The sequence below is a fragment of the Podarcis muralis genome, chromosome 15 (assembly GCF_964188315.1).
Source record: "Podarcis muralis chromosome 15, rPodMur119.hap1.1, whole genome shotgun sequence".
Taxonomy (NCBI): Eukaryota; Metazoa; Chordata; class Lepidosauria; order Squamata; family Lacertidae; genus Podarcis; species Podarcis muralis.
The window spans coordinates 37,633,275-37,655,896 of NC_135669.1; the positions used below are offsets into that span (position 1 = coordinate 37,633,275).

General features: G+C 45.1%; 1 protein-coding gene across 30 annotated transcripts in view; it reads left to right on the plus strand.

The window, feature by feature from the left end:
- Positions 1-22,622, plus strand: part of MSI2 (musashi RNA binding protein 2) — a 408,902-nt gene that overhangs the window by 104,214 nt on the left and 282,066 nt on the right. For 29 of the 30 annotated variants that reach the window (XM_028708003.2, XM_028708004.2, XM_028708007.2 and 26 more), the window contains one exon: positions 19,961-20,053. The exons of the other annotated variant lie outside the window; for it this stretch is intronic. In XM_028708003.2, coding sequence (XP_028563836.1) covers positions 19,961-20,053 — 93 coding nt within the window. The remainder of the gene's footprint in view (positions 1-19,960; positions 20,054-22,622) is intronic. 30 annotated transcript variants of the gene reach the window in all.

Sequence of the window (22,622 nt, forward strand, 5' to 3'; positions counted from 1 at the left end):
AGATAAACTTTGGGTACAATAAAAAGCTGCTTTCATATTTTTTTTGGAAGCTTGAGAGCCTAATTGAAGACAGACCATTAGTCCCAAATGAGACTAAGAGTATTGGCAGGAGAGGAGAGCAATTATGCTAAAGGTTGGTGTGGCCTGTCCCTCCCTTCTGCTTCTCCCCTCCTTATTAGCTATTTGTGGTAACGTATCAAAAACTCATTTGGATGTGGCATGCATTTCTGACATGCACTTGTGCTCTGCATGCTAAACGATTAGTTCTGCTGCAGACGGAGAAGGCATCATCCTTCGGTTATTCCCCTGGGTCTGTATAAGGCCACATCCGCACTATCCATTTAAAGCACTGTGATACCACTTCAAACAGTCACGGCTCCCCCCCCCCCAAGGAATCCTGGGAAGTGTAGTTTCATTAAGGGTGCTGAGAGTTCTTAAGATACCCCCTATTTCCCTCACAGAGCTACAATTCCCAGAGCAAGCTAACAATCAATCCTTCTTCCCAGGGAACTCTTTGAGAACTGTATTTCCATGAGGGGAATAGAGGGAGTCTCCTAACAACTTTCAGCACCCTTAATGAAACTGTAAGTAAAGGTAAAGGGACCCCTGACCATTAGGTCCAGTCGTGACCCACTCTGGGGTTGTGGTGCTCATCTCGCTTTATTGGCTGAGGGAGCCGGCTTACAGCTTCCGGGTCATGTGGCCAGCATGACTAAGCCACTTCTGGCAAACCAGAGCAGCGCACGGAAACGCCGTTTACCTTCCCGCCGGAGTGGTACCTATTTATCTACTTGCACTTTGATGTGCTTTCGAACTGCTAGGTTGGCAGGAGCTGGGACAGAGCAACGGGAGCTCACCCTGTTGCAGGGATTTGAACCGCCGACCTTCTGATCAGCAAGTCCTAGGCTCTGTGGTTTAACCCACAGTGCCACCCGCGTCCCTGTAGTTCCCTGGATTCTTTGGGGGAAGCAACAACTGTTACAATGGCATAAAGAGCTTTGCAAATATAGACTCTGTTTCCTGACGCCGCCTCTCTCTGAACCACTTCATCTTCCAGCTTTCTTTTCTTGATCTCTCCCATTGCTCAGCCACTACCATTGCCGGCCGGCTGCCTTTTCCAGGGTCCTCCCTCCTCTTTCCCATTATTTATTAGGATCTGAGCAACTCAGCCACAGCCTGTGGCAGCTTCCTATGTTCCATTTTGAGAACTGGACCATATCTGCACCATATATTTAAAGCACTTTGATCCTACTTCAACCATCATGGTTTCCCCCAAGGAGTCCTGGGATCTGTAGTTTGTTAAGGGTGCTGAGAATTGTTAGGAGACCCCCCCCCCCCAGCTATGATTCCCAGAGTTTCCGAGGAAGAGGGACTGACATGTCAAATCAACATGTGAGAAGAAAACAAATCTTCCACACCCCAAACTTTTGTATGGCTTTGATTATGTGGAAGAATTGAGTTTTGTGGCCTTGTAAATACATAGGCAGCTAGACAATTGGTCCATCTAGCTCAGTATTTCCTACACTGGCTGGCAGCGACTCTCCAGGTTTCCATACAGGGGACATTGTCAACCCTAGTTGGAGATTCTGAGAATTGAGGCCTGGAGCTTCTCCGTGCAAAGGTAGAGACGCTTTATCAGTGAGCTATGGCCCTTCCCTTAGGAACATAGGTAGCTGCTGCCTTGTACCAAGTCAAGACCACTGGTGTATCTAGTTCTGTATTATTGACACTGGCTAGCAGAGGCTCTCCAACATTTCAGGTAAGCATCTTTCCCTCGTCCTACCTGAAGATTTTGGGAATTGACCCCAGGACCTTCTGCATGCAAAGGCAGGTGTTCTACCACTGAGCTCCCGCTCTCCCCAGCTGTGACTGTGCTACTGACATCCTTAAAGTACGCTGTGATTTCAGGCGAAAGACTGAAGTGACACCACTCAGCAGCTCCTGGAGCGCTGCAGGTTTAATAGCTCTGGGTACGGGAGAGTGGTGACGAGACCCGGCAGCGCGACAGCAATTGACTTTTAATCCACTCCTCCGTACCAGCTTTCCTTTCCGATTCCTCTCGGGTTCAGCAGGATGCCAGCACGTGTTAGATTAGACAGAGACATGGTGCAGAAGCCTCTTCTGTTGCCATGTGACTTGGAAGCTTTCAAATGCCGACTCGCGGCGAGCAGGTAAGCAGGCCCGCAATCGTCTGAGAGGCTGCATTTCACTGAGAAGGTCCACTTGGTTTGTGAGGAGGGCGAATAGGTTGTATAGCCTTTGAATGGGGATAGAGTCTCTTTTTTTGCTATAAAGTGCAAGGCTGGGAAGATTACGCTGTTGTGGTGTAGTGGTTAAGAGTGTCAGCTCCACCATGAAGCTCAGTGAGTGTCCTTGGGCTCTTGGAGAAGAGCCACGTAGAATAATATAGTTGTAGAGTTGGAAGGGACACCAATGGTCATCTAGTCCAACTCCCTGCAGTGGAATGCGGGTGGCGCTGTGGTTTAAACCACTGAGCCTCTTGGGCTTGCCGATCGAAAGGTTGGTGGTTCGAATCCGCATGATGGAGTGAGCTCCCGTTGCTCTGTCCCAGCTCCTGCCAACCTAGCAGTTTGAAAGCATACCAGTGCAAGTAGATAAATAGGTACAGCTGTGGCGGGAAGGTAAACGGTGTTTCCGTGCACTCTGGCTTCTGTCCCATTGCACCAGAAGTGGTTTAGTCATGCTGGCCTCATGACCTGGAAAGCTGTCTGTGGACAAACGCCGGCTCCCTCAGCCTGAAAGCGAGATCAGCGCCGCAACCCTATAGTCGCCTTTGACTGGACTTAACCATCCAGGACTCCTTTACCTTTTTACCTATTGAAATAATCTAAACTAACGCATCCATGCTGCCTTGAACTTTTTGGTGGAAAGGTGGGCCTGAAATGTGATAGAACAGAAATCATTCAATCAATCAATCAATCAATCAATCAATTTCAGTCCAAGGGCTTCGTTACCTCATGAGCCACCTTCCAGAGGCAGCAGGTCAGCAGTAAGGAGGGCCAGAAGTGAAAGTGAGCAGAGCAAGAAATGTACCCCTAACTTTGTACAACAGGCTACATTCCAAACATGGCCAGAGGTTTGGAAGCAAGGCAATGCTACAGTTCAAGGCCGCTGGAGTAGTTTGTTGATTAGATTTATATCCTGTTCTTCGTTCAATAGGGGCACATGGTGGCAAACACATCTATAAAAATACAGTGGTACCTCGGGTTACATACGCTTCAGGTTACAGACTCTGCTAACCCAGAAATAGTGCTTCAGGTTAAGAACTTTGCTTCAGGATGAGAACAGAAATCGTGCTCCGGCGGCAGTGGGAGGCCCCATTGGCTAAAGTGGTACCTCAGGTTAAGAACAGTTTCAGGTTAAGAACGGACCTCCGGAACGAATTAAGTACTTAACCCGAGGTTCCACTGTAAAACATATTTAGGACATATTTGGAAACTTAAAAACCTAAAACAAATTCAAAGCTAGATATCACCAAACCATACGTCTGAATGGGTCTGTTGAAACAGAAAACTTTTCCAGTCGGTAATGGTACCTAATGTTCCAGTGTTCCAAAGTGCAGGTGCTGCTACACTAAAGGAACAACCTGTACTGAATGGACATTGCACGGCACTTGTAGAAGGGCACAATCAGCAGACTGAAGTGACTAAATTGGCCTGTACGGGGTAAGGCGATCCCTCAAGTAAATTGGTTGACGCTGCCAAGGTGCTGGAGCCCCTCCAACAGATGAAGGATGTTGTTGTGTGCTGGCCTTTGGCCTATCAGGTGCTCGAGGAAAACCAAACCAACGTAGCACGATTCCCCTGTAGTGGCCTTTCCTCTTCCCTATCAGCCACAGTGGGGGTGGTCAATTCTGTTGCATCCCTGTGCCATGTGTGATTGGGTTGTTCAGGCAGACCTGCATTGCCCACCTGCAGGGGAAGCCGCAGTCTGTGTCTCTATGGGTGACTCACTGCTATGGACCTTACTTCTTCCAGACAGGAATTATGCCCAGGGCAGTGATGATTCACACACAAATCCAGAAGGAGGAGGGGCTTGTCTGGGCAAATATTTCCCTTATACAACCTAATAATAAAACTTATAAGGTGCAAGGCTGTTGCAGGGTTCCAATTTTAATTTGGAATTACAGTGGTACCTCGGGTTACATATGCTTCAGGTTACATACGCTTCAGGTTACAGACTCCGCTAACCCAGAAATACTACCTCGGGTTAAGAACTTTGCTTCAGGATGAGAACAGAAATCGTGCTCCAGCGGTGCGGCAGCAGGAGGAGGCCCCATTAGCTAAAGTGGTGCTTCAGGTTAAGAACAGTTTCAGGTTAAGAACGTACCTCCGGAACAAATTAAGTACTTAACCCGAGGTACCACTGTAGTGTGCATTTTTTCACATGGGGAAAATCCAGACCCCAGTATGTGAAGCTTGTTTAGAGCTTCATATCTGTCAGATGTTGCTAATTTTCTTTCATCCCCAAGATGGGGATGAATTTTACATCCAAATAAATGAATCCAGGATCCTGACAACAAAGGGAGCCAGTGTGGTGCCCTCCAAGAGTTGTTGGGCTCCAGTTCCCATGAACTCTAGCCAGTATGGCCAGTTGGTAGGGATGATGGGAGTTGGAGTCCAACAACACCTGGGCTTCCCTAACCTATGATAATAACTACGGGGGCGATTATTTTCACCAACCAGCTTCAAACTGCTTTATGATCTTTTGTGGTCAGTCCCCAGCATTTCAAGGCTAATGAGCTGGTTCAGAAGTAGATACAAATGTAGTTTAGCTAAACAAACCATAGCTTATTGCTATGCCAAAACTGTCCTGTTGTGCATTAGAACATCCATTCAGCGGTATTTTACTTAGCTGAAATCCAGCTTTTGCTGTGCAGAATATTAATGATCAGTGTGAGATTTATTTTTTACGTTTTCAAATTTGACAAATATCATTCCAGTGCTGACATTTTTTAATGCCGCAACAATGAAACCGGATTCTACCAATGAGCTCAAAGAAATAATAAAGATTCCTTGGTTTGTGACAGTCTCTTAAAACCTTAAAAAAGGGTGGGAGGAATCATCTAATACGAGCATATAAACAGAAGACTTGGACCTTTCTTTTTTTACTGTGTGCTGTTACCAAGTACTTCAGTTTACAATGCTAACAACTTTTAAAATCAATTCTTCCTGGAGATAACTGATTTATTAGATGACTACTCTTCTGCAGGCAAAGTAATCGCAATTAACAAACAAAGCGGTGTGCAGCAGCTATCGTACTGAGCAATAAATCTTCCAGCATTGGGAGACTCCTTTAATAGGCTTTGAAAGGAAAGCTGAGCGTGCAAGCTGATGTGTGCCTCAAAGAGAGAGCTGTTCAAACGTAATGGGGAAACTTGGTCTCGCATGCCCTCCGCTCCGTTCTTACTTTCTTTCGTTCCTGGGAAGAGGAGATCTGTTGCACACAGCGTTTCCACTGGTGTAACTGTTGTGCTGGATCACAGAGGCCTTTTGTGCAAGCGGACAAGAGAACATTGGATTCAGTCTTGTGGTTTGTTTAGGGGCAGCCAGTCTGGTGCCATAGCTCAGTGGTAGAGCATTTGCTTCGCGTGCAGAAGGTCCCAGGTTCAATCCCCAGCAGCTCCAGGTAGGACTGGGAGAGACCTCCGCCTGGAATCCTGGAGAGCCTCTGCCGGCCAGTGTAGGCAATACTGCACTAGATGGACCAGTGGTTTGATTCAGTACAAGGCAGGTTCTATATTCCTTACTATTAGCCACTGTACGCTTTTGAAGTTCATGTTTCTGCAGTCTGTCAGTAGGAGAACCCAAGCCATGCGCCCCTTGAGAAGTAGTGTTTTTTTAAATAAAAAGATGTGTCCGTTTACAAATTATTTTCTCAGTTTACTTGTCATTTAGTCTTTTGATGGTGCAGGACAGGTGATGAATTTATTATCTCTGTGTTGGGTTAATTCATTTGTGGCAGAGGTGGTGGTGTATTGTATTCTTCACACTGCTTTTTACCTCCAGTGTAGACTGTTTCAAGTTGGAGAACAGGGGTCTCTTGGTTCCCTTGTTGAACAACCCCATAGGTTTTGCTTCCAAGTTCCTTGCTTCCCCCTGGCTTTGTCTGTGCTTCAACAAACTCTTGCTCCAAAGGACCTGTTAGCATGGTTTTCAGCAATGGGGGATTATTCCTTGCTGGGTTTTGAAAAAATGATCCGAATGGAACTGACGTTGGTATCTGTGCGCCATCTGTGACATTACACATTTACTTAGGTTTCTACAGGACTTGAGGACTGTTTTGATTGGTGGTGCTTTAACTGCCATCACCCCCCCACACTTTTTTGCCACCCTCTTCTCTGGAAGCTGAACTTCCTCGCTGGGAGGATTTATAGGGATGTGTTTCTTAAGTGTGCAGGAAGAAAAACCTGCTACACGGAAACAGCAGTATGTATTACTAATCTGATTCAAACGGTTCGAAACAGCATGTGGTACAGTCCTTTGGAGACTGTGCTGCATCGCAATGCAACTGAGAAGTGAATCAAAAAATTGTAGAGTTGGGAAGGTACCCTGAGAATCATCTAGTCCAACCCCCTGCAGTGCAGAAACATGCTTAATAGAAGGTGAAAGATTTCTACGACCTGAAGAGAAACCAGAGTATGAGCTGTGCAGGAATATGCAGCTGTCCCATGTGGGGATTGAACCTGCAACCTTGGGTGTTATCAGCACCATTCTCTAACCTACTGCGCCTTTCCCTAACACTCCCTGTATGTAGAAGATAAGCCTCAAATCCTTTTCTGTGTTGCACTTAATTTATACATTCTTTGAACTTTTTTCTTAAAAAACGAACAAAAAAACAACCAATCTTGGAGAAGATGCACACATTCAGTCTTCTCTTGCCTAGAAACATGTTCTGAAGTGGTACTGTCTTGGGAGACTCTATCACATTATTTTCCTGAAAGCTTGAATCAGCTCATGGATTCTGTGTTGAAAGGAATCAAAATTAACTGTCTGGTAGTCATTATCACACGGGATGCTCAAAGGCACAGGAGCACCTGCTTTGCTGCCAGACAGGGCTGTTGGCAGGGAGGCTACTCAGGAGGAAGGATCTACCCAGGAAAAGGGAGAAGACCCAGCTGCAAGCCATCATCCTGCTGCAGGTTGAGGTCACTGTGATCTGCAAGGAAACCCTAATAACTGTATTGCAGCCTGCAGATGCCCACCTCTCATTGGTGCTAAGAATGGCTTTCTTTGTGGTGGCCCCTAACTTGTGGACTAAGCTCCCCTTGGTGATCAGGTGGGTGCCGATGGTTGGGCACTTTTGCTGGCAATGAAAAACAAAGTTATTCCCCCATTCTTTCCCAGACAGTTAATAGCTGCTCCTGGCCCCTCTGGCTACTATCTTTGATGCTGATAACTTCCACTGTCACATTTTGTTCTGTGTTCTTCTTTTTGTTGCCATGTAAAGTGCTTTGGTATTTTATTTTTAAAAAACGAATATTGGAATACAGGTAATATTAATAAATAAGTATGCAAGCCCCCTCAGTCTCCTCTAGACTTTTGCTAGGGTAATGGCTCCCTCCGGAGCTCATTAATTTACCTGCTTCAACTGCATTGGTTTCTTTGGCTCCAGCCTCCACGCTCAGGGCTGTTGGCGGACGTCAAGCTACTTGAAGGACCACCATCACCCAGGTGAGCCTGTCCATTCTGGGTTCAGTGGTGATGCTATGCTGTACTTTATAAACCATAGTTTGCTTGTTTGGAGCACACACTTTGGTTTGGCGCCTGCACTACAGTTAGGACAGACCATGGCTTGGCAGTTGTGTCTAAACAAGCCTTTTTAGTAAGGTTGGGTTGCAGCCAACTAAGTTCTACTCTTGAGTAGACGCATTTAAATGAATGACCCTGTGCCAGTCATGCCCATTTATTTCTAGGTGTCTCTTCTGATAATGACCAGATACAACCTGCATGCTCAGGTTATTGAGTATTTAAGCTATTATTTGCTCTGCTTTCCCTATTCAGATCCTGGATATTCCCCATTGCCTCTTGTTCAGGAGTCGAAATGAGCCTGGCTGCTGGCTGGACATGGATGGGAACTTCAGCATGCCAGCTTGCCCAGCAGTGGTCTGGCTCACATAGAGAGCCTACATAGTAGTTGGAACCTCTGCTCCTTCCTGGCTGTCAACTGGACCCTGACAAAAGGAGGAATTTACACAGACTTTCTCCTCCTCTTGAGTAGTCTTATAAGATTAGTAGCCCAGTGCATCTAGCCAGTTACATTGCCCGCAGCGCCATAGTTGCTGTTTGGCTTTGCTGCAGTTCTGGGATCTGGCTGGGAGCCCAGAGTTGCAGCTTCTGAATGCTGGGGCCTGAAGGCTCTGCAGGAATGTTGGGTCCCTTGGGGTCATGGGCAGCGCTTGGGCTCAAGAGGAAGGGAAGTGTCCCTATGTCTCTCCCTTCAGGGTCGGTTTCAAGGTCTTCTGGGTATGGCCAGAGCCTGAGAGATCTTCCCAGGCAGTGAAGAGATGCTCTGGCCAAGCCTGTTTATAAGAAATGGTGATAATAACAAAAGTGTGGAGGGAGAAACCTTGCATCTCTGGGCCTTTTCTGAGTGCTTGTCGGGGTCTCTTCAGATGAAAAGCTCATCTTTGTGGAAAAAACCAATTGGAGTGTTGCGCAGACATTGGTTTCTCTCGGGCGATTAAGGGAAGACTTGCTCATCAGTGGCTGATTGCTGCAAGCATCTGTATTATGTAGATGAAATTAATCAAGGCTAAGGGTTAAAGTTTTTCCATTTGTTCAGGTTTTTTCTTCTTCTTTGAGAAATCATCTGGAGTAGTTTGGCAGGGAGGAAAATTGCTTTAAACGTTGTTATTTCTCTCTCCCCCCTCCCCCCTTCCTTCTGAAGTTTTCCAGTCTTAGTAGAACAAGGTCTAGATTCTTAGCAGCGGCGTTGATTGGACAAGGCCATTAGGAAGCTGGTCCTTGCCATTCTGATGATTAGAAGCAGCTGGGTGTTTTAACATGTCCGGTTGCCACACTGTGCAGGTCGCCAGTGTTTCTGGTGGGGAGGGCTATGGATGTGGAAGAGAGGAATGCATTAGGAGCAGGATGAACATGGGAACTTATGCTGATCTTATACCACGTCACACTATATTTATCCATCAACTCAGTATTGTCTACTCTGACTGGCAGCTCTTCTTAAGCAGGGGTCTTTTGCATCTCTTAGTCCACTCGGCTGGGGAGAGGAACACAGGAAGGCAGACTATTGATCCATCTATCTCAGTACTGTCTACACTGACTAGCAGCAGCTCTCTAGGGCTGCAGAATCCTTGAATACAGAATCTTTGCATTCATCCTTGAGCCATAGCAGAATACAACAAAATACCTACATAAAAATTCACAAGTTGCAATTAAAATTCATCCATAAAATGTATGCATAACCCTAGAACAAACAGAACTTACAGAGCAGATAAGCATTACTGTTACAAAACGTGACGTGTAGAAATTGTGTCTGTGGTGCATTTTACACTCTCGTGTCTTCAAGGCTCCATGGCACTTTATAGCAATGGAATTCAGGGTTTCATGCAGGATCCTTTTCAACCCCGCCTGGAGCAACTGGGGGTCAAACTTGGGACTTTCTACATGCAAAGCATAAGCTCTGCCACTGAGCTATTGCCAGCACCCTTCTCCTCAAGGAGCTGTGATGATGAATGGTTGGCAGTGGCAAAGTGGGCAAGACAAACATGACTTAGGAAAGCGGGGCCAATTTGGAAGGAGCAGCTTGACAGATGGCAGGAGTCTTGCTCTAGGCAGAGAGAGTGACATGGGCGAAGACGATGGAAATGGGAGTTTAGGAAAATAAACACACGGGGCCATCAGTAGAGAATCCCATCAGCTGCCTAAAGCAGAACATGGTACAAAGTAGGCACACAGCAGGGGATGCACTTGGGCACAAGGAGTTGAAGAGCTGGAACAGCAGGGGTGCGAGACCTTTTCTGGCTGGTGGGCCAGATTCTTATATTCCTGTCCCCCCTCTGGTGGGTCAAATTTTACAGGTGGGTGGGGCCACACACTAGTCAGTCACATGCTGCCGTAGGGACATCAGATGCTGCTGTGCTTTGAAGTCCCAATTGTTGGGACTTCAAAGCATTCCGTGGGGCTGTTTGAAAGTCCCTTTGCAAGCAAACTCACACTGCTTTTTCCAGCTACAAGAAGCTGAAATATGGAGATGGAGAGACAGAATACATGTAAGGGGACTGCGACAATTGTTGGGGGGGGGGATGCATGTTTACTAGAGGCCAGAAACATTTGTTGTCTTCTGAGACAGCAGTGTGTACATTTCAATACAATATTGATCACCAAGCTTTGACTTCTTGCCTTAGTGTGCAGGCTGAGAAGCTTCAAGAGCACCTTGCTTAGAGTTGGTTCCTAGCCTCTGTACATGTTTCGGCAGACTGACACTAAATAAAAATAAAATCGTTTTAAAGGTAGCAGTCATTGTTGCTTTCCACGGCACAGAGCATTTTATCTCATTGGAGTCTACTGAACATCTGGAGAACTGGACAGAAGAACGATCGGTTGCAAGCAAGCAGCAGCAGCAGCCAGTTCCCATTATTTTCAACTAGCACATTTAGATTTTTTTTAAATGTTCTAAATGTTTTTAGATTTTTAATTTTAAATGTTTAAAACATGTTTTTAAATTTTTATTTCAAATAGTATTGTTTTAACATTGTGATGGTTGCCTGAATGGGGTCCTTTGGGAGGAAGGTATACAGAGTTAACAAATGGGTACAAGTGGGTTTTATTTTTATTTTTTTAAAATAATGGCTACTGTTAAGAAATGTTATGAATATTGCCAGCAAGTTGAAGAAATTCCAGACGTTGGAAATACTTGTTCCTCACTGTCTTTTGTATTCTGATATGAGAGCACCGGTAATTCATTAACAAGTTCACTTTTCCCATTAGGGAAGTTGTGTTTTAATCAGATGTAACGTTGTATTCTGAATGCAGAGCACAGTGGAGTATGTAATGTAACTCTGCATATACAGATGGTGATTTCTGCTCCCTTCCTCTCTCATCACTTATAAATATATTTAGAAGACACAAGCACCCATGAAGGATGAAATGTCAAAAGTTGAGATTAAATGTATGAGGCAGAATACTTCTCACTAATATTTTTTTCTCTCTCAAATATATGATCTGCATGAAGGGAAGGCATGGGGGTGCGCGAAATTAGCTTTAGGTCTAATTAGTTTCCTCTGAAGTTTAAATTAATTTTGGCAATTTGTGATGCAGATTAAAACACTTTACACCTTTTTAGTTCTCCAGACAAGCCCTGTCAAACTGAAGTGCTGGGGAAGTGAAAGCTCAGCAAATGTCATGGATAGTGGAATTGAGATACCAGAAGCTCCCCAACTATTTTCAGCCTTGAGTCCTTCATATCGGGAAATGTCCTGAACTCCCCCTTCCCCTTTTTGGCAGGCAAAATCAGAGTCTAGTTTGAAACTAAGTCTAAGCCAGAATCAAGGTAAGGATGGTTCAGTTTTGCGAAGTGTAGTGAATGAGAGAAACTTCTTTTTCCAATCTCCTCCCCTGGCTGCTGAAATTAAAGATGGATTATTTGTTTTGGCCAGCTCAAACAAAGGCAGCAAAATTTTCTTGCTCATATTTGGCTAAATAGAAATTTCAAAGAATTTTTGAGGTAGCAATACTCATCATCTTCAACCAGCACATGACGTTTTTACTTCAGTGGTTCTGAATAAACCGTGTAAACCTCTTTGTCTTTTGCGACAGGAAGGCAGTATCAATATGATATTACTTCACAGGATTATTTAAAGATCTTTTTAACCTAATATTTCAAACTTGTCAGTGGTCACCAGTGCCTTTTTTGTCTCCTTGAAGCCCAAGTCATGATTCTCACTTTGAAGTGACTATAGCTGATGAGCATCGCAGTGACTGAGGCACTGAGGTCAGAGAACAGCAGAGAAGAGAACTCAGTGCCGCTGAATGGGGGCACTGAACTATTCTGACCCTGCACACAGAAAGCTAGCTTTCCCCCCTCATATGCTTGTTTTCTACATGTGGGGTGGGGGTGGGGGGTTATTGATTGTTTGAGAGTTCCCCCTTCAGTCTGAAGGCATTCAGGCCTGGAACCAGATGTTTTGTCTTCTGTCAATGGGACTGCCGCTCTGGGCTCTGCCTCGCTTCTCACTCTCAAGGAGGTTGTAATGTATATGGTGTGATTGATTTGTGCTGCGACTGCGATGTTAACATGAGCAGGATCCTGTCCTCAGATGAGTGGCTTGGACTCTGGGCCTATTCCAGCTGTCTGATCCCATTGTTCTCTGCGTAGCGGGTTGCTAGGGGCAACCTGGAACACTGACTCCGAAATTCTGTCAGTAAGTTCCCAACTGCCAGGCGAGATGAGAGAGTTGAGCTCGGAAGCTGGCGGCTGGGAGGAGTAATGTGAGTTAGCAGTGGAGATCAGGCCGTAGTTCAATGGTAGAGCGTGTGCTCTGCATGCAGAAGGTCTCAGGTTCACCCTCTGGTATTTCCAGGTAGGGTTGGGAAAGACATGTGCCAGAAGCTTGGGATACCAGCTGCCAGTTGGTACACCCCCCCAAGGGATGGGGGGAACTTGCAGCCCTCCATGCGATCTTCAGACTCCCATCTCCCAGCGTGGCCAGGGGATGATGGGAGTTGTAGTCCAGGGCCACAGGTTCACCACCTCTGGGGTTAGATCGTTGCCAACAGCCAATGATTTGCCTCTTGTGGCCAGAGTTGGGCCTTCCGTGCAGCAGGGCAATGCCAGCTGCTTCACGTGATGTTAATGGTGCATGCACATTCACCCGAGAGATCGCAGCCACAGAGATAAGAAGAGTTGTTCCGTTGCCTGGAGAGTTCACTTCCTGGTTCGCATGGAGAAGCCGTTTTCAATGGAGCCCAGTGATGGAAGTGCACAGCTGTATTGTGCCCCAAAGCCTCTCCTCCTCCCGGAGGGGAGGGGTTGTGAGCGGGAGATGATTCCCGCTCATCATTGCTTGCGCGCCACGCCTCCATCAGCGGAGAGCCTATAGTTGTATTTGCATCAACAGGCTCCCCCTACTGGTGGTTAACCCCTCATCAGACTCACCCCTCTCCGAGTGGGTGGAGTCAAATTGTCTGTGGTCCAATGCCTAAGCCAATACCTTCTCACATGCTGTAATCAATAAAGTTGTGGCCTTTTCTTGCCCATTAACCTAATATACTGTGTCCACGTGTCTTCATTCCCCAAGCGGGGATCGGGTCCTCGAAACATAAACCATTTTTTCACCTGGGGAAACCGCCCCTGTGGCCACCCCACCCCCATGCTATGTCACTGGCACAGACTCCCTATTTTTAGAGGACTTCCAGGGTGTGTGGGTGTCCCCTTTTACAGGTGACTCTCTTTGATTTGGAGGTGTCTCCTCTTTGAAGGGCTGGCCAGTCCGAGTCCGGTTTAAATACAAGGAACTGTGATAAGGGAGCAGTGGCCTTGGAGTTCCCTGTCAACAGTTAGCCCCTCATTACATGATTATTTCCTGCTATGATGAAAATGTGTTGTTTAAATTACAGTGATTAATTCTAAACGTGCATCTATACTTCTAAGCATATGCAAATTTTGTGCAAAATCTGACTCTCTTATTTTTATTTTTATTTTGCATAAGCAGCCACCGGAATAAGTATGTATCAGAATGATTAAGGCTGGAATGCAAGGAAGCTGTTTCATGTGTTGACTTTATTTATAAATGAAAAAAATCACCACACTCTAGCTTGCCTTCCTCTCACCTCAGTTGGTGACACCTCCTTATCTCCGATTCAGAACAAAGTCAAAAGGTTGAAATGTTCAGGGAGGGCTTGGGTTTGTGGCATCACTCGGTGGCATGGTGTTGCGTGGTGGCCGTGGTTTGCACTCGGGGAAGAGGAGGAGGGCGCTGACATCTGCTTAAGCCTGTCATGGTGGAAAGAATTGCTAAGGCAACAAATGACTTTTATTCCCTCATGGAGGGGAACATGTATAACGAAGCAATTGAACTGTCTTTTCAGGAAAACATAGATTGCCACAGTGAGACTTAATTTTGTGCTTTCCGTTTTTTTTGCGCCAAAGAGCTGCTTTCTGAAACAATTTCCTGCCTCGCAATGCATCTCCAAGCATTAAAATGTTGTTGCTGTGCGTTTCCTTGTCATTACCAATATTTCTTTGACCAAAGTCACTGAGGCAAAGTGATGTCCCCCCAGCTTCCCCCCTTCCTTCTCAGTTTCCAAAAGGAAGTCACTTTCCTTCCTCCCCTTCTTTCATTTTTTGAGATGTTGCATATCAAATTGATAATTGCATATGTGTACACACACACCCACACACACACACACACCCTCAGAATAATTGCCTCTCCCCCTCCTTTCCCCTGTTCTCCCCCCCTCCTCTGTGACACTAAATGCTTGGCCCCATATTAAATCAAACACTGGCGTGCAAAAGGCCCCCTGACAGGCCTGCAAATGCTTTAGTTACAAGGCTGCTTCAGCCAGTTCTTATTTGTAAATGACAATTTTCTACAGCAAAATATATGCTTGGACTTCAATTGTAGAGCCGTGGATTGCAGCCAGGAGAGGAATAATTGAATTTTAATGCTGCTCGGTTTTAGGGTGATTTTATTTAAAATAGAGTGAATTAAGTCACTGAAAGATAGTTAGGCTTGCAGTTTGGGGAAAAGGGGTGAACATTTGAAATTGGACTGGTGTTTAATTTGTTCCATGCTCTGCCTGGGGTTCTTTGGGGAGGCATGGGTTGTGTATGGCAATACTGAAAATCTAAGAAGGCTTTTGATCATGGCTACATCCCAACATTTCTCTCTCTTGTTCTGTCCCTCGTTGATCATGGCTACATCCCAGCAACTCTGTCCCTCATTGTCCAGTGGCGCCTCTTAGCATTCGCAATTCAGTATTATTATTTTTCAGATATTAGGGGTAGATGCAGTGTTAGGACTGTGAGAAGGTTTTGGGGCTTGATGCTTGCTGGAAGTCTTTCCCATCAATCTCAGGTGCAGAGAGGCTGGCTCCGGCACTGGTTTTTGAAAGGTTCTCTGCACATGCACAGAGGCACCAACTATGTTCACACATAGTACTAGAGCAAGCTTTGGTGCTCCATGGAACTGCTGCATTGGGCTCACATGCTCCACCTTCCCCTCTCTTCCATGCAGCTCAGAGGAAAACTTCAGGTGGGGTGTGGGGAATGAATCCTTGCTTCCAATAAGCTCTGATAATAGTATCAATGCACATCCCTTCTCTCCAGCCAGGGCATCTTTGGTCCCATGGCTGCTGATGCACTTGTACAGCTGGTGGATTTTCTGCTTCCTGTCCCCCACCAACTCCCTCCCTCCAACCTCTGGTGTCCTTCAAGCTCTGTGGATGGAGGAGGGCACTTAGTCATTAAAGGGAAAGTGGTCTCTTGCATCTCCCCCTGTGTGGGTGCCTGTGCTTTGGTGGGGGGAAATCAGCCTCCTGTTCTCTCCTCTCTTGCCAAAAGATCTCATGCCACAGCCTCCAGCTCCTCCTTCCACCACCAGGTCAGGATAGTATATTGTGGTACTGTACTGACTGCTGCAACTTTTGTTCTTTGTGAAATGTTTGCATCCTGGCTTCTTGTCTTTACTTGTATGTGCCTAGAGCTTGTATGACAGGTACATTTTCAGCACTTTTCACTTTACAGTATATATAAGAAGGGCCCAATTTGTAGCAAAATCAAGCTAATAAATATCCCCATGCATGGTTGCTTGTGGAAAGTAAAGGTTGGCTCCAGACAGGCAGGAAAAAATCTGTAAAAAGTCTTATGCCCCCGCCATGGAGACCATTGAAATGCTCCTAGTGGGAACTATATAATACATGTTTCCTTCCTTCTTATTTTCCTGGACTGGTAAACTTTGTAGACTTAATTGCAAGTTTGGTTTAATTGGAATTTGTTGAAAACAGCATGCATGTCTTCTCTATATAATGTTATGTGCATTTTGAACTGGAGTATCAGAGTTGTGCCGTGGAGTAGATGTGGAGCCAGAAGGCCAGGCCAAGTCATCCAGGAAAGGCTTTTATTATCCAGACAAGTTCTAGCCTAAACAGGAAGTCTTTAGAATCCTTGCTGTTGAGGAGAGCCAATGGATACTTGGAGTGTTAGGAGTCAAACCTGTTCTTGGGGATTTGTCAGTGCCCAGTGTCCATATTACAGCCTTGGAGGCTCATCACACCACAGAGCCATGGATTCTAGGCCTTGCCGTTGCTGAGATTGGGCATGCCTGCCAATTGGACATAGTGGGGCTTCAGATCTTTGCGTACCCAGATCACGGCTGCCCTCTTGGTTTTCTTGCAGTCTGCTTCCTGTGCTGACAGGAGAACCAATCTACAAATTGCCATTCTTTTTAGATCTAAATCAGATTACATTTCTAATATTATGATAAAAGCAAAATGCATGGGTAGGTTCAAGAAAAACAGAAGAAATCTTTGGACCTGTTGATGCAGGCAATAATCCTGGGACAGCAACCTTTTGGCCCATCACTGGGTTTTTGGAGCCAAGGACAAAGGGCAGTGTGGTTTCATCCCAGAAAATTGAAGGTGGTGAATCAGAACCAGCGTTGCTTGTGTATGCACCTCACCCAGCTATTGCAAATAAGCTTACAAAAGTTTAGGAACAACAAGAACAACAACAACGTTTGCTATCTGTGGTTCCCTGCTGGTAGGCCAGGCTAAGAGAAACGTTGCCTTCTAGCATGCAGATTGGCATTGGAGAGTTGAAGTGATCCCTCCTTCCCTCATGATCCAGCTTTGTGTTCCTTCCTCTGTGGCTAGTAGTATGGACAACCAAGTTGGCTGGTGGAGGAGGAATGGAGACACCTGTCCCTCCTCCACCACATCACATGCAGTGCTTTACATTCATAGGTGATGGAAGCATGTTGAACCTTTTTTGGGGGGTCAGAGCTCACCCAGACCTCCATGCTCTGATTCCTTGCAAATTTGTCAGGGTGTGACTGTGGTATGACTTGTTGTCCCTCACCTGAAAGCTCTTGCGTTCAGGACCGAGGTGCTGGGGTTACTGCGTGTGTGTATTCTCCTTGTCCTGTAAACCTCTTTCTGTCTCCTGAAGTGAAGAGCATCCTCAGCTCAGCTAGGGAAAGCTTGTGAGCTTCTGTCGCAGCTAATGTCTTCTAGCAGCACTGTTTGCAGCCAAGGCGTAATTTTCCCCTTGTTGCTTCTCCTCTTGAATGCCTCCCACTCTGAGCTGCCTAAGCCACACACAACACGATCTCACTAAAATTAGTTTTTAATTGATCCTCAGAGTAACAGAATGCTCCCGCGTGCAGCGCAAGTCACAACACATTTGCTGCTGTGGCCAAAAGGCACTCCAAGTTGTTTTGGACACCTGTTAAGATTTTTTAATGCAAATCTTTTGTGATCTCGGGTGAAGTCTTTATTGTTCTTTCCAACCTGCTCTATTCTTTCCCTCCTGCCTCGCCAAGCTTGGAAGCTCTTTGTGGTCTGTGCACAGTCATGCGTGTGGCTTCTGCAGAGCGGCATTTTGGAAACGGCGGAGGCTTCAAAGAGCCATGCAGCAGCCCCCGTCCTCAGCCTGTGTGCCTTGAGGGCCCTCCCCTTGGTTCTCTTTTCACCACTGTCTGAACAACATGATGAGGAACTGTCTTTAGACGTTTTTCCTCTCCTCACAAATATTCTTTGGAAAATAATTTACCTCAGTTTTAATCCATTTTCATCCCCTGTATGTAGACCCTTCAGCATTCAAAAGGGCGAGAGAGTGTTGGGATTAGAGAGTTGTATCCAACTATATTCTACTTTGAATAGGCCCAAGTTAGTCATGTCCATTAATTTCAGTGGGTTTAAGCTGAGTAGGACCAACACTGGAGACAACTTGGAGAGTTTCCCCTCAAAATTTATGTTTTACCTTAGCTTTATGGACCTTATCCATTGTGTCAGTAGCTATACAGGCTCCCCACCCCCCACCCCAGTGTTAGAAACCGAGATATGAAAGCTAGGAGCTAAATGGCACCTTAAACCTAGGTTATGGACGCAACAACGGAATGCCTAGGTGCACTTTTTATAGCAATAATACAAAGCTGAAAATGAATGAACTGGAGCTAAAATATTACGTTCATTTTTCACATGCTCTAGTCCTTCCCCTTCTCAACTCCCTAGTATTCTTAAGAGGGTCTCTTCTCCAGTCTACAGAGAGTAGCTGGAAGTGGGGAGGCCAAAAAAGGTCCTCCTTTCCTTCCACTCTGCAGTTTTAATCTGAAATCTTAGGCGCAGTACTGTGCCCAGAGCGCAGTACTGTGCCCAGAAACTGCTCGCGCTGATGAAATTCCCTGTCGCAAAATGTGCCTAGAACAATGCGAGTTTCGAACACTGTATATCCCTCTTGTGGTTTTCAAGAGCTACTAAAAGTACCGTATGTCTGCCCACCCATGTCCATCTTACAGGCAGTGCTCTGGGTCCCTTCTGTTGGTTAGCATTTGTGCAGCACTTTGAATATACTGACTACTTTTGACAAGGCTTTCTGCTATTTTTGGATGTCCGAGTATAAAACATGTGCAACAGGGAGAACGATCCTAATTGCTAGGATCTCTCTCTTTCCCCCTGCCCCGGGGCAATGTGGAATATTCATTATTGTACCTGTCAGTGCATCTTACGACCTCATTCATGCTTCATTCTACTGCATGTATAATAGACCAGCCCATTGTCAGAACTAGTAAGGTGTAGCAGTCAAGAGTACTGATACGGACTGAGTTCAAATTCTTGCTCAGCCAAGAAGCTCACTGGCCATCTGCTAATGTGCTTCATAGTTGTTGTTGTAGTAATAAAAAAAAGTGGGCACTCATGCTGATAATTCCCAGGCTGTGCGCTGGAGCACACCAAAGTGACATGAGAGGGTTTGAAGTGCATGTTGAAAAATTAAACCCTTGTTCCTGTATGGGGCAAACTGTAGTCAAGTCCAGATGTGTTGGGACTGCAGCTCCCATCACCCCTGACTATTGACAATCCTGTCCCAGCAACATCTGAAGGGCCATAGGCCCCCATCCCTACCATATCAGATGCGCCTTTTTTGAGCAGGGAAGCCTGTGTAGCACTGCTCTTTTCATTCCTTCAGAGTCATAACTGTACTACAGCCGACATTTCTAAGAGATTCTTAGAAGGATATGCTGGGAGACAGAGTGAATGGTTATATCCAGCATTCTTTTTTTTTTTTTTAAAGTAGACCTGGCTGTTATTACTCTGGGAGTGGATTTAAGAAACTGTGCATCTGTAGTTTAACAATTGTCATGGGCTGCCTCTGGGACCTTTTAGGCCAAACGATGGGATTTAAATGTTTTAAATTCAAAAATATATTTATCAAGAGAGGTGTTCCTTCAGGTTTTAATCCGGGGGGCGGGGACCTGTTGATGAGGCACCCATCCTGAGCAACTTGGGGAGCAGCTGGTACACAAGTGTTGATTTGTTTTTAAATTATGGAAATTGTTGGAGGAGGCCAGTGTGTTTGTGTGGTGGAGAGGGGGACTTCTTTTGAGGCAGCAGCCAGGCTACAGAAACAGTTTGAAACTTGGCTGCAACTTATTTTTGGTTTTGGTTTTTATATGGAGGTGAGGAAGTGGGGGTGAGGGAGCTTTCGCAAAATGAAAATGCTTATTAAAAGAAAATACCCAGTGGGCACTGGGGTTGGTGGCTGCCTAAACCCAGCCATCAAAGCAGTCTTAACCAAACAGCAGTACTTCATATAATTGAATTGAACGTACATTCCTTTTCATGGGGAAAGAGATTTACCCTTAACTGGATTAAAGGGATAGCATCTGAAAGCTATGTCTGTGACATGCGTTGTATTTTTGTTTTTCTTTAATAATCTGGGGTAATGCTGTTTTTTTCTCTTTTTCTTTTCTAATTTCTTACAGATGGTCACGAGAACAAAGAAAATATTTGTAGGTGGATTATCAGCTAATACAGTAGTGGAAGATGTAAAGCAATACTTCGAACAGTTTGGCAAGGTAAGTTCCAGCATGAGTCAACATAATTTACAATCTGAATTTATTTGTGAGAAACATGAAGGTTTTCTCTAATGATGGTCAGTTTTGTGTTAGCAGTGACGCAAGTCAACAAGTGCTGCTTTCAGTATGTTGCCAAAGAGCCTCATGCTGTTGGAGAAGTGGTGATCTTTGCGTATTTCTGCAAGCCATCAAACTAGCATGCTGTTCAGCACTACAGTGAGTCCACATCAGGCACGATGATGTACTCTTTTATCTTGCGTAATGTAAGATGTGGAGGATAGGTTTTTGGTTTTTTTCACAGTAAAGTGTGTGCGTGTAAAACAGTGAGTGAATGAATGAATTTGTTTTAAACTGTTCAGTTTAAAATGAATTCATTTTAATCTGCTTTCATTTTGAACTGTTCAGAGAAGGGCTGTGGCGTGTGACTGCCATAGCACACATGTTGGAGAAGCTTTTGTGAGATGACCGCAGAACTGCAGAGTTTGTTTCCTTTTTCCGTAGGGGTGTGTGTCATGGGAGGAGCAGTAGACATCTAGTCTAATATATGGCCCCATGACAGTCAGTAGAGCTCTTTTTGTGAAAAGGCTATATCCCATCCCCCAAAATGTGGCTAGTCTGGTTTCTTCTGCAGGCTTTAAATGAGTGGACCATAAGAGTTGATTGGGTAGCAGGTCACATTGTGGGCTGGACGGCATGTATAGGATGCGCTGCCAAAGGAAAACTCTCACTCCTCTCTGCTCCCCTTTTCCATAACTTGTATTCCATATATTGATGTCACTATGGCATGCTTTTCTTTGTTCTTAAAAGTGGAGGCAATGATGTGGATTGGAGGCAGAGAAGTGGATAGCATGATGGCACTTGCATATGGGGAAGTTCTGAACTAAGTAATAGAGTGGAGAACTTGACACGGGGAGGCTAGTTTTGGTGCCAGGCTTGTGAACCGGATAATTTATAGCTGTTTCCTGTGTGGGACCAGTCCAGTGGTAGTCTATTCCTCAGACCTTCAAACTGGTACACAAGCAAGAGGCTTCGTGTGATGCAGTGCAGTCTTGTCTGCCTGTCCAGCTTGCATAAATGTTGAGGGCATGGCCATGCACATAACTTACAGTTGCTTGTAATTGCAAATTATATTTGTGGTATACTTGTCTTTATATTTAGACATACACACATACATCTTAGCAACCTGGTGTTGGATAAGCTGATCCTCAGAGAAATCAAACATTTCTTACATTCTATTGATGTTATCCAACAGACCTCAGTACAACCGAAAGGTCCATGTAGGTTATGCTGTGATTCTTTATTTTCAGTCCTGCAACAGCAGCTGTTGATAGAAGGATATGGAAGTATCTGGAAGCCAGATCAATTTCAACATCTTTGATTAAACGAAAGGTCTGAGGGTGGAGATGGGGTCAATTCTTTTGCATGTCTGCAGCTCTCATTCATTTTAATCATAAGTGGCCTTGCCACATTTGCTGGAGATGGTGTATTTTGGGTGCTGACAGATCTGAGCCATGGGATGAAGTTCTCTTGTGTAAGCCTTGTGAAGTATCAACTAGCATTCTTTCCCACAGCTTATTTGGAGAACTAGTGATAGAATGTGCTCCAAGTTCATGAGTGGTAAGGGGGTGCTATTATATCTTGCAGGCCAGCTCTTGATTCCCGTGGGGTCTGTTAAAGAGAAGGAAAGATTCACCACTATTTTTAATATTTATTTTGGGTGTGGGTATGTGAGCTTGGTGCTGCACAAATTACACCAAAGATGTCCCTGCCCCCAGAGGGCTTTTAGGCTGCACTTGTGCAGCTGCCATCCATCTCGGTGAAGTTTTACACGGGCAAGTTCCAGAAATTGTACCCTGTATTTTTAGGGTAGCCTTTGAATGCCTTGTTTTGTGTACACCTTCCTTTCATGGTGAGGGAACTTCTAAATAGTTATTTTGCCGGATTGATAGTTGTTTTGCAAAACCATTCATTTTATTTTTCAATGATAATCTTCGATTCCGGCAGGATGATGTTTACAGCCCGCTGAGCCCTTTATTAAAGGATTATGGCAGCGTTTGAATGTTTCTTCCCTAGTTATTGTCAAATCTGCCAAACTCCTCCATCTAGTTCTGAAGTTAATAACAGTTTTGCCGCATGCATGTTTCCCTGTTTCTCGCATGCACCCTTGAGGAATCATTTTTGTTTTGCCATCTGGTGGCTTCATGCTGAGTCTGAAAAATAGACAACCAGGCTGAGATCATCCAAGCGTTTTAGTGGGTTTTGGTGCCTCTTTGAGATTTCTCTCTGTTAGTCTCTTATAAGGCCCTTTTTCTTTTAAACCATGCCCCCCTTAAAACAACAACAAACAACACTTGTTTTGTATTGCTATCCTAATAGCTGAATACATCCCATATCAGCAGACCTTTTGGAAAATACCAGTTTTCAATGCTTTGTTTATAATAAGAAATAAGGCTGTCACCTGATTACTAATATCTCAGTCTATATATTTTATGAGTTTTTAATTTATCTGGGTTGATTTATTGCGGATCTTCTTTGCCTTTCATAGATGAACACATGTGTTGTAGCAGGC